Raw genomic sequence first — 14,960 nt, 5'->3', positions numbered from 1 at the left:
GCTACAATGGGAACGTGGACAAAACAGTCAGATGGTTCAGTCCAACTTATTACCCCCTTAACATTCCCAAAGCTTGCAAAGAAGCAAATACGTGTCGTAGACACGTGCGGATGCGGTGTCCGTACGATGTCACTCAAATGCGTCGTTTCAAATATCATTCGGAAGGTTAAAGTCTTGGGATTCAAGAAATGCCAACCATTCCTTAGTTTCTATTTTCTTTTTCGCTCGCAACTTTACTGTGCATATGACAATAAACACTTGGAATTGAGTTTAATTTAAAAAAAGACCCATCACAGAAACATCGATATCACTCTGAAACAAGATACTGGGAAAATATATAGCCGGAGTAGCTCACCGAAGTCGTTGTGTTCAATAATAATGTGCAACCATGGTCCTCTTATATCCGTGAGTGTAGTAAATCCAGGAGAATAAAATATTTACAAATACAGAATAGTAAAACATGCTTTCTCTACGTCGTAGACAACCAACCAAACTTGCTATTCACTTTCAGCTTTTTCGGCCAATTGCAGGGTTTGTTTTGCCCCTTTAGCCTATCCGAGCCTGTAAATGATAAAAAGGATCCGCCTCCTTTACCTCCGAATAACTTTAGCCAATAGCGATCGATTCAAATGATGATTGACACATTGGTTAGCCAATGAAACGCCGGTATATAAATCCCATCATACACCGCGGACTACTTCACGTTCGGGGGAAAATCGAGTCGGCGGCTGCTTGCCTTGGTTGCAAGACTTTACGACTTGATATTGATCCCTATATAAGGCGCACTGTATTATAAGGCGCATGGTCAGCTTTTGAAAAAAATTAAGGCTTTTAGGTGCGCCTTATAGTGCGGAAAATACGGTAACCCTACCCAACCCTGGCCCAGACATAGTGGATAATTAATCGATAATGCCCGAGAACGTTGAGGAACTGGATGCAATGACCTGCAGGGACTCTACCACCATGCCAAGCGGAGATGTCGGAATTGAAGCCGGACAAATTATTGGGAGGTTGATGTTATGACAAAACAGGAAGGCCAGTGGGGAAATAAGGTGGAAAATGGGCATCTACCTCTTTGCACTGAATTATTGATTACCCCTTTATCTTCTGGTGCTTTCTGAAGACTCTCAAGCTGAAATAATGTGCATTAGTGCGCTTCCTGAGCTAAAACAGACAAGCTGTTGTAGGGAAAACAAAGATTTTTTTTGCAGAAAAAAGAAACATTATTTTGGTTCTTAAATGCTGCACCAAGGCTTTTAACGAAGACAAGAAAGTTTGATCACATGACCCCGATTTGAGCTAACCTGCATTGGCTCCCTGTTAGCTTAAGATGTGATTTGAAGGTTGTGTTGGTAGTATACAAAATCATGCATGGACTAGCTCCCTCATATCTTTCAGATTTAATTTCCTCCTATGTTCCGGTCCGGAGCATTCGCTCTGAAAACGCTGGTCTACTCGTGATCCCAAGAGCCAAGAAGAGATCCTCAGGTTTGAGAGCGTTTTCCATTCGAGCCACGGTGCTGTGGAATGCTCTTCCCCCTGAGAGTCCATCTGCAACCTCAGTTTAAATCTAAGCTTAAAACACACTTCTACTCTATTGCATAGAAATAACCTATATTTTATGTTGATAATATGTGTATTATTTGCCCTCATGTAGGTTTTAGATCAGGGGATGGTGTCATCATAGTCTGTGGTTTGCAATAATCTGTAGTCTGTGCAGCCCTTTGAGACTCCTTGTGAATAAGGACTATAGAAATAAACATGACTAGACTAGAGGTTTTGAGTTTTTCCTTGCCCTCATGTAGATTTTAGATCAGGGGATGGTGTAATAATAGTCTGTAGTTTGAAATAATCTGTGGTCAGTCCAGCCCTTTGAGCCTCTTTGTGATTAGGGGTGTCACGAATAAACATGGCTTGAGTTGAGGTTTTTGAGTTGTTCCTTGCCCTCATGTAGGTTTTAGATCAGGAGAAGGTGTAATAATAGTCTGTAGTTTGAAATAATCTGTGGTCTGTGCAGCACTGTGAGACTCCTTGTGATTAAGGGTGTCACAAATAAACATGACTTGACTAAGGTTTTTCCGTTTTTCCTTGCCCTCATGTAGGTTTTAGATCTAGGGATGGTGTCATAATAGTCTGTAGTTTGCAACGGGTGTCACAAATAATCATGACTTGATTTGACTTGAAGTTTTTGCGTTTTCCTTGCCCTCATGTTGGTCTTAGATCAGGGGATGGTGTCATCATAGTCTGTAGTTTGCAATAATCTGTGGTCAGTCCAGCCCTTTGAGCCTCTTTGTGATTAGGGGTGTCACAAATAAATATGGCTTGGCTTGAGTTGAGGTTTTTGAGTTGTTCCTTGCCCTCATGTAGGTTTTAGATCAGGAGAAGGTGTAATAATAGTCTGTAGTTTGAAATAATCTGTGGTCTGTGCAGCCCTTTGAGACTCCTTGTGATTAAGGCTGTCACAAATAAACATGACTTGACTTGACTGAGGTTTTTGAGTTTTTCCTTGCCCCCATGTAGGTTTTAGATCAGGGGATGGTGTCATAATAGTCTGTAGTTTGCAATAATCTGTGGTCTGTGCAGCCCTTTGAGACTCTTTGTGATTAAGGGCGTCACAAATAAACATGATTTGACTTGACTTAAACACATTTTTAAAAACACTTGGAAAATTCGATTGTTTTTCTGGTTATTTTACAAGTCATTTTGTAGAATAAATATAGACTTATCCTTTGTTTTTGAAGAGGCGATTACATTTGAGTGTTTTGCTTGGGTTCTGTTATTGGTGTGGTTTGTCCTAGGGAACCTCAGAAGCTGATGATTAGTGGATTGGTCTACTCCTCATATAGTAAACTCACAATTTATAAAGCCTTCTCAGTCTTAAATAATATTTACCTTCAGAACATCAGGTCATGACTCTTTCCAATGTTTGATACAGTAACATGGGCCCGTGAACTCAATCCGTCACTGCCTCCAACAGATCACTGTGTGGATGCAAAACCACTCTCTCCAACTAAACTCAGACAAGACTGAAGTCATTGTCTTTGGCCCACAAAAACCCAGAGAAAGTGTCATCAGTCATCTGGAATCACTTAGTTTAAAAGCTAAAAATCAGGTTAGAAATCTTGGGGTAATAATGGACTCAGACCTAAAATTTAACAGCCACATTAAATCCATAACATCATCAGCCTTTTACCATCGCAAAAACATTGCCAGAATCAAAGGTTTACTGTCTAAACCAGACTTAGGGAAACGTATTCATGCATTTATCTCTAGCAGGTTAGACTACTGTAACGGCCTTCTGACTGGACTTTCTAAAGGAGCTGTAAGACAGCTGCAGAACCTCCAGAACGCTGCTGCTCGGGTCCTGACTAGAACCAGGAAGTACGACCATATTAGCCCTGTGCTCAGGTCTCTGCACTGGCTTCCTGTCGCTCAGAGAACAGACTTTAAGACAGCTCTGCTGGTGTATAAGTCTCTTCATGGTCTAGCACCAAAGTACATCTGTGACATGTCGGTCCCATATGAACCATCTCGGACCCTGAGAACCTCTGGGACAGGCCTTCTGCTGGTGCCCATGGACTTTCTAAACGAGCTGTAAGACAGCTGCAGAACATCCAGAACGCTGCCTCTCGGGTCCTGACTAGAACCAGGAAGTACGACCATATTGGCCCTGTGCTCAGGTCTCTGCACTGGCTTCCTGTCGCTCAGAGAATAGACTTTAAAACAGCTCTGCTGGTGTATAAGTCTCTTCATGGTCTAGCACCAAAGTACATCTGAGACATGTTGGTCCCATATGAACCATGTCAGACCCTGAGAACCTCAGGGACAGGCCTTCTGCCGGTGCTCAGAGCCAGGACTAAACAGGGTGAAGCTGCGTTTCAGTTTCATGCAGCTAAACTCTGGAATAGTCTTCCTGATGACGTCAGACAGGCGTCTACTCTGACAATGTTTAAGTTCAGCTGTGCATACAACTGAAAGGGTTCTATCTGCACTCTTCACTTTAACCTTATTTGAATTCTTTGATTTTATTATGTTTTATCTGTGGTTTTAATGCATTTTAAAAAACACATTTTAAATTTTCAATGTCTTTTATTGTGTGTTTTTAACCTGACTGCCATTTCTGTAAAGCACTTTGAATTGCCTTTTGTATGAATCGTGCTATACAAATAAACTTGCCTTGCCTTGCCTAAAGAATTAGAATATAAAACTTGTTGGTCTCTCCATTAACCGCGAAAACTAAAGGATTACTGTAACAAATATATGCGGCTGCCTTTCCAGCTCCCCTGTTATCTCTCACTTTTTGTGATTTTTTTGTTTTATTGTCTGCTTCTATCTTCGGTGTTTTACTTCCCGTTTTGACAACTACACTATGGATTACTTCTATCCTATGGACATGGGTTTTAGCGCACAAAAATGCGTTAATTCAAGGAATCAACTCCTTGCCCTGAAGAATTCTCGTGCCGGCGTGGAGGAAGAACCGGAGCTAGCGAAGCGGCTAGCGGCGTTATAAGTCTTCGGTACCATCCGCAATCATGGTAAATGCGAACTCACTACCAAATGAGATCAACGAGTGCTGGTGGAAAACATCGAAGCGCACAGGGAGCGCAGTCGCTGTGTTTTGCGGAAACGTGGCTCACGTTTAGCATTCCGGACGCTAACGTGTAGCCACCCGGAGCTACCCGGAGCAATCCGGCCTCAGCGTCGCTATACAGAGACACGAAAGCCTACGGGAATCGGAGAGGAGACGGACTCGCTAACACGAGGTGGTGTATCCCTGGACACAAAGAAAAAGATTTCCATCTGCCGCAGGGATGTCGAACTTTTGGACTGGCGTGTGACGTCATCTACTCCGCTACAAGCACCCCTAGGGCATCATGTTAATCTGTTAATAAACAACGGGGTAGACTGCTGGAAGTGTGAATTTCCCTACGGGGATGAATAAAGTATCTATCTATCTATCTATCTAACCCAATAAAGAACTAATACATGATCAATAGGCATCAAATCTGATAATGTCTACCTGAAGATGCTTGACAATGTTGACCACCTCGCGTGTAGAGTACGGATAGGCGATGGTTCCCTGATCAGCCATAGACCGAAGCTCACCGAAGGCAGCAACCAGCTTCTCGAGAGTAGTGTCGGGAACGCTGGGTCCGTACTGCTTCAGCATTGCCAGTTCAGCCCTAGGTTTTGGGTTATCAACGGCGTGGCAGCTGAAGATGTCGCCTGAGAACACACAAATACATACTGTGCAGTACGAAAACGAGACGATCTCTGTATCAAATCAAATTTATGTATAAAGCACTTTTTAGGCAATAAATATCTACTCAGAGTGTTGTATGAAAACATTCACTGTACAATAAGACAATGCAATCTCCACCTTCACAGTGTTCATTTGACCTGTGAAAAGTGATGGGTCCCGGGGACTCGCAAGCTCAAAAATCTATGGCTCCCCAAAATTTAGTGTTATCGAGGTTGAAATCGTAAATCGGCGACAAATATATAATATAAATCTATATATTCATTCAATCCAGCTACCGGACTTCCTGTGCGGAGTTTGTATGTTCTCCCCGTGCTTGCGCGGGTTTCCTCCGGGCACTCCGGTTTCCTCCCACATTCCAAAGACATGCATTTCAGGTGGATTGGCCGGTCCAAATTTTCCCTAGGTGTGAATGAGCGGGCGAGTTGTCTTTCCCTGTGTGCCCGGCGATTCGCTGGCAACCAGTTCAGGGTGTCCCCTGCCCGCTGATTGCTGGGATGGGCTCCAGCACCCCCGCGACCCTACTGAGGATAAGCGGTGCAGCTAATGAGATGAGATATTCATTCAGTTTTAATCATCAAATTATTAATTCATTTTCTGCATCAAATTATTGTTGGTAATATACCGATTAAAGGGGTCACCACAAACCTGTCTTTTTTCTATTTTCTCCTTTTATATTTCCTTTCTTTCTTAACTTCTTTATACATCATAATTCAGAATATAATGCATAAAAGCAAGTGAGCCGTTTGAGAGCCGGCTCTTTCTAATGAGTTGAGCCGAAAAAGCCGGTTCTCTAAAAAAAAGACGGACTTCCTTTCACTACACAACGAGATCTCGTTGGCCGAGATCGGCGTGCGGACGAAAACTCGAACCGCGAGACCAAAACAACAATGGCGGATCTGCCTGACGAAAGTTTTTTTTGTCAGTAAACCACAGAGTGCAGTAAATCTTTGTTAAAAAAAAAAGTAATCGGGTAATAATGAAAATTTTGTGGCAAAAAGGTTGCGTCCCGGGGACACACATTGATTTGACACGATGCGTCTCCAGCAAAAATCATGCGTCTAGGACGCAGGGACGCGGGCAAACCAGAACACTGCCTTCATCCCCACCCAACAACCGAAACACATAATACACAGACACACAAAAAAGTTAAAATTGAATAATAATAAAAGAAAAATAGTAATAGAAAGGCGCATGTCCTGCATGTTTTGGAGGTTCAACTTCTCCTATCCAGGAGATGCAAAGCTTGTTCATGATCCAGGTGATTAGAATCACCCTGTATTGTAGAAGAGAAACTAATAACATGCTGTTCTCGAGGACCGGGTTGGCCACCCCTGGTCTAAAATCTTGTAGTTTCTCTCTCTGACGTACAGGACCAATGACTAAGACCTCTCTTTTGTTCCTGGTTGAGCTATAGGAAGCCTTCTTCTATCCATGACTTAATATCTAAAAGGTCTTTCAAAAGGGTATCTAGTGTGTCATCATGTAACAATGTGTGTGCTTACCGAGGGCTCCAAAAAAGTCGTTGCCCAGGAAAGGAAAACCTGGTCGGTTAGCGAGCACCATCATCCTGAAGTCTGGGTGCATGGCTATGGTGTTGGGCCTCTCCTTGGCCTCCACTGGATCTAAAGATAGAACATTCATTGAGATTTGCAGGAAATTACGGAATTTCGGTTCATTTGGCAATATGCATACTCGGCAGCCAATCAGAAACCTGCATCGAATAACTTGGTGCTTCCGGACTTTCCCGAGCGTTATAAGGTCGTGCATTTGCATATCATTTTCCAAAGTAGACGCACAGAGAACACAAAAACAATGGATAAGTGGTTAGGAATCAAGCCAAAACCTCAGCCCAAGAAGAAATATTCAAAAGAGGCTAACAAAATGGATGACGCTACAAAACGTAAACACACATTAAAAGCATTGTTGAAAGAGGAGTTCACGTGGCAACGCAAACATTACATGAATGAAGATGAATAAATACAGGTACAGATTGATGGCAGATGGAAAACAGCCATGTCATATACATGTAATGAATGTTAGTAGATTTATAATCAATTTCATTTTAAAGTGTTGTTCTGTTATATATTCTTATTATTAATCCTTAATACTTTGCAACAATGTTTTTTTTGCGATGAGTCGTCTTATTGCATTTCAAGTTGTGAAAAATGGGGCAGGCAACTTTATGGCTGGGCAGGCAACTTTTCAGAGTTGTCAGCCCTCCTGTCCGCTAACTTTTTGTCCTGAGTTTCAGACACTGATCGATCAATGCATACTAAGAGAAATGACGATGATATATTGACGTAATCATTAGGTGGAAATTCCGATTTGCGCATGTGTTCTCCTCTGCACTATCGTACTCCAGTGTTATTGTTATTGTATAGTGACTTGTTTACCTGACTGCCCATTTTGCACATCTGGTTAGCTGCTCCTCTTGCACTCTTTGCACTACTGTATAATACTATACATAGCTATAATTATTTAGTATATTATTAGTACCGTATTTTCCGCACTATAGGGCGCACCGGGTTATAGGGCGCACCCCGAAAAAATAGTTTTTGGTCCTATTTTTGACATACATAAGACGCACCGGATTATAAGGCGCTAGAATGGGAACGTCGACAAAACAGTCAGATAGTTCAGTCCAACTTATTAACATTCCCAAAGCTTGCAAAGAAGCAAATACGTGTCGTAGACACGTGCGGATGCGGTGTCCGTACGATGTCACTCAAATGCGTCGTTCCAAATATCATTCGAAAGGTTAAAGTTTTGGGGTTCAAGAAATGCCAACCATTCCTTAATTTCTATTTTCTTTTTCGCTCGCAACTTTACTGTGCATATGACAATAAACACTTGGAATTGAGTTTAATTTAAAAATAGATAACACAGAAACATCGAGATCAGTCTGAAACAAGATACTGGGAAAATATATAGCCGGAGTAGCTCACTCAAGTCGTTGTGTTCAATAATAATGTGCAACCATGGTCCTCTTATATCCGTGAGTGTAGTAAATCCAGGAGAGTAAAATATTTACAAATACAGTACAGAATAGTAAAATACTGTTTACTCTATGCCGTGAGTTCTACCCAACATGCTATTCACATTCATCTTTTTCGGCCAATTGCAGGCTTTGTTTTGTCCCTTTAGCATATGCAAGCCTGTAAATGATAAAAAAGATCCGCCCCCTTTACCTCCGAATAACTTTAGCCAATAGTGATCGATTCAAATGATGATTGACACATTGGTTAGCCAATGAAACGCCGGTATATAAATCCCAGCATACACCCCGGACGACTTCGCCTTCGGGGGAAAATCGAGTCGGCGGCTACAAGTTAGTTGGAAAACTTTGCAATTTTAAAATTGATCCATAAATAAGGCGCACTGTATTATAAGGCGCATGGTCAGCTTTTGAAAAAAATAAAGGCTTTTAGGTGCGCCTTATAGTGCGGAAAATACGGTACTTCAATACTCCAACTCAATACTACATATTTATATCTGTACATTCAAGGAAACTGTGCGGGTCAGATGTATCGACATTTCGTTCTGTATACACGTTTAAAAGAATGACAATAAAGTGAATCTGAATCTGAGAATCTAAATTCAATGTGGCGTATTTTGCATACCAGTGATAATTCGACGTCCATCCGCCAAAATCATCTCTCCGCTTTCCACCAGTGTTTTGAGGATGCACGTGACATTGGTAGGAGCTTTGTCCGCCTCGTCGATCACCAAAATATGTCCCATTTTTACAGCCTTGACCTGCACTCACAAGTCAAAGTCACATTTCAAAATTGTGTAAAATCGATAGTTGATATAACAAAACAGATAGGCGAAAGAAACAAAACAAGAGTTGTTGGATACAGACCAGTGGCGAATCCTCATAAGTGATAATACCGTCGCGGACTGAAGGCTGCAGCGTCAGGGTCTGCACCGTTGTATCCCTGCATTAAAAAGTGATAAAAATATAAGTGGTGTTTAGATACTTTAAGCTTACCGGTGCCAAAAATTATTACAGTGTGTATCTTTAAAATGACTGAATTACGGTACTCGATAGCAAACTTGAATTATATTATATTATATATATTATCCTCCTGTGTGGAGTTTGCATGTTCTCCTCGCGCTTGCGTGGGTTTCCTCCAGGCACTCCAGTTTCCTCCCGCATTCCAAAAACATGCATGTCAGGTTAATTGGCCGGTCCAGATTGTCCCTAGGTGTTTATGAGTGAGCGAATTGTCTGTCCCTGTGAGCCCTGCGACTGACTGGCAACCAGTTCAGGGTGTCCCCTGCCCATGAAGATAGCTGGGATGGGCTCCAGCAACACCGGGACACTACTGAGATAATGGATGGATGGATATATATAATATGTGGATAAGAGAGTACTCGGATGGTTTGGGCACATGGAGAGGATGGATGAGGAGCGAATGTTGAAGAGGATCTACAGAGCAGAAATAAATGGAAGGAGAGAGAGAGAGAGAGAGAGAGAGAGAAGGAAAGAGAGAGAGAGAGAGAGAGAGAGAGAAAGAAAGAGAGAGAGAGAGAGAGAGAGAGAAGGAGAGAGAGAGAGAGAGAGAGAGAGAGAGAGAGAGAGAGAGAGAGAGAGAGAGAGAGAGAGAGAGAGAGAGAGAGAGAGAGAGAGAGAGAGAGAGAGAGAGAGAGAGAGAGAGAGAGAGAGAGAGATAGATAGATAGATAGATAGATAGATGTACTTAAAGGTGGTGTCCGTAACTTCAACATATTCTACTTGCTGATACCATCTTCTGGTTGAAATCATCATTGCAGACCCCTTTTTTGCAGGTATGTGAAATTGATAGGAGTGCTCGAATAAACTTTCTTAGGGGTTTGGGTTGGCAGTCCTTCTCTTACTTTCACCATTTTCATCCTGGCCGTAACTAATACGATCCCAAAACTTTATGTAAACACCCAATATAGATATCTTCTTCCTCTACATGCCCACACTTTCTTGTGTAAATATTGTGTAAACTATCTTTTATCTTTTTTTTATTCTCTCAGTAAAACTGGAGTGCCAATTTTGTTGTCACAATATGTTCCACCCATTTTGTAACAATGATAATAAAGATATATTCTATTCTATTCTATTCTATTCTAACACTGAGAGTAAAGTAAGATGAAAACACATGGGCGTGGTGGGGAAAAAAATGTATGAAGGCTCTTTGAACTCAGTCAGGCATTGTAAACAAATACTTAAGTTGTTTTGAAATCTAAAAGTAGGGTGTTGGTTAGACGCTCAAAATAAAGAGTACACCTGGTGAAGTTGCTCACATTTATTGTATTTTCCGCACTATAGGGCGCACCGGGTTAAAGGGCGCACCCCCAAAAAATAGTTTTTGGTCCTTTATCTTCCATGGATAAGGCGCAGCGGATTATAAGGCGCTACAATGGGAACGTGGACAAAACAGTCAGATGGTTCAGTCCAACTTATTACCCCCTTAACATTCCCAAAGCTTGCAAAGAAGCTGTCGAGAACACGTGCGGATGCGGTGTCCGTACGATGTCACTCAAATGCATCGTTGCATCGTTCCATCATTCAGAAGGTTAAAGTCATGAGATTCAAGAAATGCCAACCATTCCTTAGTTTCTATTTTCTTTTTCGCTCGCAACTTTACTGTGCATATGACAATAAACACTTGGAATTGAGTTGAATTCACTCAACTCATCACGGCAACATCAAGATCGTTCTAAAACAAGATACCGGGAAAATATAAAGCCGCGTAGCTCACCTATGTTCTCACGTTCAATAATGATACGCAGTCATGGTCTTCTTACAACCGTGAGTCTAGTAAATCCAGGAGAGTCAAATATTTACAAATACAGACTAATGAAACATGTTTCTTTATGGCGTACTTTAGCAAGCTTGCTATTCAGTCATCTTTTTCGGCCAATTGCAGGGTTTGTTTCAGCCCTCTAGCCTATCCGAGGCTCCGAATAACTTCAGCCAATAGCGATCCATTTAACGGATGATTGACACATCTTTTTCGGCCAATTGCAGGGTTTGTTTCGGCCCTCTAGCCTATCCAAGGCTCCGAATAACTTTAGCCAATAGCGATCGATTCAAATGATGATTGACACATTGGTTAGCCAATGAAACGCCGGTATATAAATCCCAGCATACACCGCGGACTACTCCACGTTCGGGGGAAAATCGAGTCGGCGGCTGCTTGCCTTAGTTGCGAGACTTTGCGATTTAATATTGATCCATATATAAGGCGCACTGTATTATAAGGCGCATGGTCAGCTTTTGAAAAAAATTAAGACTTTTAGGTGCGCCTTATAGTGCGGAAAATACGGTACTATAAAAACCAGCTGTGTGCTTGCCGTTAATGTTGAACCAAGAATTCCACATTGTCTTATTACACTCTATTAGTATTCAGTCACTAACCTCTTTCAGAATGTCTGCATATAATGGAATCTAGCTGTGTGTTTACACCTCCTTTCTTATATATGTTCCTGCTCCTTCCTGGAACAAAATGTTCACTACCACCAGTCATTCCTGCCACCCGTCCTTCGTTGTTCCTTCTCTCAATCTCAAATTTAGCAACCCTCTTTGTCATTCGCCATGAAACCATCACACTCTGAGCAAGTCCTAACTGCCATTTTGACTGCTTTCAAAATCTAATTCCATTCATTTCCTGGCTTAGCTTAACCTCGAGCTAGTGTTTGCCATTTCCAACCAATGTGTGTGTGCTTGCCACCATGACTAAAAATATGACTTCAATTTCAAAGTTGAAGAAGATCTACAGAGCAGGAGTAAATGGAAGGAGACCGAGAGGAAGGCCGCCATTGACGTGGATGGATGGTGTTATGAGTGCACTGCAGGAAAGAGGTCTAAATCTAGTGGAAGCTAGAGCTATTGTTGGTGATAGGAAGGAGTGGAGAGGTGTTGTGAAAGGATAGTGGGATGTTTAGACGGGTTCTATGATGCGGCAGGGGTAAACCAGTGAAAGCTGTCGGGCCCTGCTGTTGAACAAAAGAGTGTGTTTTGTCACCCTGACCCGAGTGACATGGCCGCTTTTTTGTGTCCCGTTTCTTTTTATTTTCCTTGTTATTGCATGTGTTTGTCTTGCTGTCGGTCACCCCTCTTGAGGGTAGAAGGAAGGAAGGAAGGAAGGAAGGAAGGAAGGAAGGAAGGAAGGAAAGAAAGAAAGAAAGAAAGAGAGAATGATAGAGAGAGAAAGAAAGAGAGAGAGAGAGAAAGCGAAAGAAAGAGAACGAAAGAGAACGAAAGAGAAAGAAAGAGAGAAAGAGAAAGAGAAAGAGAAAGAGAAAGAGAGGGAGAGAGAGAGAAAGAGAGAAATTGAGAAAGAGAAAGAGAGAGAAAGAGAAAGAGAGAGAAAGAGAGAAAGAAAGGAAGGAAGGTAGGTAGGTAGGAAAAAAGAAAGAAAGAAAGAAAGAAAGAAAGAAGAGAAAGAAAGAGAGAAAGAGAGAGAGAAAGAGAGAAAGAGAGAGAGAAAGAGAGAAAGAAAGAGAGAGAGAAAGAAAGAAAGAAAGAGAGAAAGAGAGAGAGAAAGAGAAAAAGAAAGAGAAATAAACAGAGAGAGAAAGAGAAAGAAAGAGAAAGAAAGAGAGAGAGAAAGAGAAAGAGAAAGAGAGAAAGAAAGAAAGAGAAAGAAAGAAAGGTAGGTAGGTAGGAAGGAAAGAAAGAACGAAGAGAGAGAAAGAGAGAATGAGAGAGAGAGAAAAAGAAAGAGAGAGAAAGAAAAAGAGAAAGAGAGGGAGAGAGAGAGAAAGAGAAAAAGAGAGAAAGAGAGAAAGAAAGGAAGGAAGGAAGGAAGGAAGGAAGGAAGGTAGGTAGGTAGGTAGGTAGGTAGGTAGGTAGGTAGGTAGGTAGGTAGGGAGGTAGGTAGGTAGGTAGGTAGATGACTTCAAATTATAATCCAGTGAGTTTATTCCTAGCAGAGATTTAAAAATGACCCTATAGATGTCCACCCTGTTCCCACTCCCTCCCAAAGCCCCTGCTCTTGCAGTTGACCCGGAAGCTGTCCTACTTTCCTTCCTGGATGGATTTTGCTTTTCTGAGCCACATCTCTGAAGACTTTGAAGTTTCTAAAAAAGATGGCATACACAGCCATCCTCCCGCCTCCTTCTCCCACTGCAGTGGTCTAATATTAGCAGTAATATTGAGTGGCGCAAATCAGGTCATCGTGTCTATCCGCTAAGAAACTGTCTTGACTTTTACAAAATGTGGACATCAAAAGTATGCATAAATGAGAACTCAGCTTATGAATCAATTGGATTTTATACATGCTCATTTTTCCTTAACTCACAGGTGTCAATCAGGTGGCCCGCGGGCCAGATCAGGCCCGCTAAGGGATTGAATCCGGCCCGCGAGACAACACTCAGAGAAGCGCAAGAGAAAAACAAGCTGCAGGTTGAAATATCTCAACTTGATGTTGCCAAAGCCAGGTGCCTCTCGTAAAGACACTGTACTAATGTATTTATTTCTCTCTCTCTTTTCCACCCCTTCTCTCTCTCTCTCTCTCTCTCTCTCTTCCACCCCTTTTCTCCCACTGTGTCTTTTTCACTCGGTGTCTCTCTTTTTCTCTTCCTTTGTTGCTCTTTGTCTCTTTCTCTCTCTGTGTCTTTTAACCTCTTTTGCTCTTCCTTTTTTCCTTTTCCCTTTCTCTCTTCCTACCCTTCGTGCTTTTTTTCTCTTTTCTCTCCTTCTGTCTTTCTATTTCTCTTTGGATTTTTTTTTCCTCTCCCTTTCTTTCCCCCCTCTCTCACAACTTTTTATCTCTTTTGTTTCTCACGCTCTCTCCCTCTCTCTCTTTCTTTGTCCCGCCCTCTCTCCTTTTCCCTCCCCCTTCCTCTTATTTCTTTTTCCCTCTTTTTCTTTCTCTTGAATCGACTAGTCCGGCCCCTGACAGAATGTTTGTTCTATCGTGTGGCCCCTGACTTAAAATGAGTTTGACAACCCTGCCTTAACTTATTCAATGCTACAATAAGGTTTCGGAAGCATTGTCCTTGAGTGTTAAATGGTGAAAAATTGTTTTTCTTGTTTTATTTTAGAAATCTATTGTACACGCTCAGTATCAACACACAGGAAAGCCAGAGTAAACCCATAGAAACCGTATTTACTTCGCAAAAACAAAACAAAAAAAACACAAAACCTCAAATGGTAAAACAAAACCGATAGTCGAGATTTTGAACCGAGGATGAGTAAAGTCTGACAAAGGGGGGAGAAAAATCTCAACAAACAGTGACCCGGTTTATCACAAGGCACGTGGTTCCTCTGGGAAGGATTTCAGTATGAAAAATCACTACTAGACAGCATTATTAAGGATCTTTGTACACACATTAAGGCAGCCCCCACTTCCTATTTCTGGTGAATGAGTGTGTGTAAGGGGCCCCACCCAGCGAGTAGGTGTTCTAAAGCAACGTGGTGAGACTCCCAATGCATAAACAAATGGGCAAAAGAGTTCAAGACAGCTTTTTCTTTTCAAAAAGATGACTAAGTCCCATCGTTATCGTCTGTTCAAAGAGGGTGGAAGTTTCGTGCACGTCTGTGGGAACGCAATGTGACTGAGATAATGTGCAGTGTTCATTTGAGCTGTGAAAAGTGATGGGTCCCGGGGACGCGCACGCTCAAAATTCCATGGGTCCCAACAGAGATCTATGGCTCCCCAAAAATGAGTCTTATCAAGGTTGAAATTGTAAATCGGTAACAAATATATAATATAAA

General features: G+C 41.9%; 1 protein-coding gene across 1 annotated transcript in view; it reads right to left on the bottom strand.

Annotated features, from left to right (window-relative positions):
• vwa8 (von Willebrand factor A domain containing 8) overlaps positions 1-14,960 on the bottom strand; it is a 168,359-nt gene that overhangs the window by 95,370 nt on the left and 58,029 nt on the right. The window contains exons 22-25 of the mRNA XM_088352924.1: positions 9,126-9,201; positions 8,884-9,019; positions 6,766-6,885; positions 5,021-5,226 (exon numbers count right to left, since the gene is read on the bottom strand). Coding sequence (XP_088209050.1) covers positions 5,021-5,226; positions 6,766-6,885; positions 8,884-9,019; positions 9,126-9,201 — 538 coding nt within the window. The remainder of the gene's footprint in view (positions 1-5,020; positions 5,227-6,765; positions 6,886-8,883; positions 9,020-9,125; positions 9,202-14,960) is intronic.

The sequence above is a fragment of the Urocampus carinirostris genome, chromosome 14 (genome assembly GCF_059441175.1).
Source record: "Urocampus carinirostris isolate Australia breed hairy pipefish chromosome 14, RoL_Ucar_1.0, whole genome shotgun sequence".
Classification (NCBI taxonomy): Eukaryota; Metazoa; Chordata; class Actinopteri; order Syngnathiformes; family Syngnathidae; genus Urocampus; species Urocampus carinirostris.
This window is presented reverse-complemented; position numbering and strand designations above follow the sequence as displayed.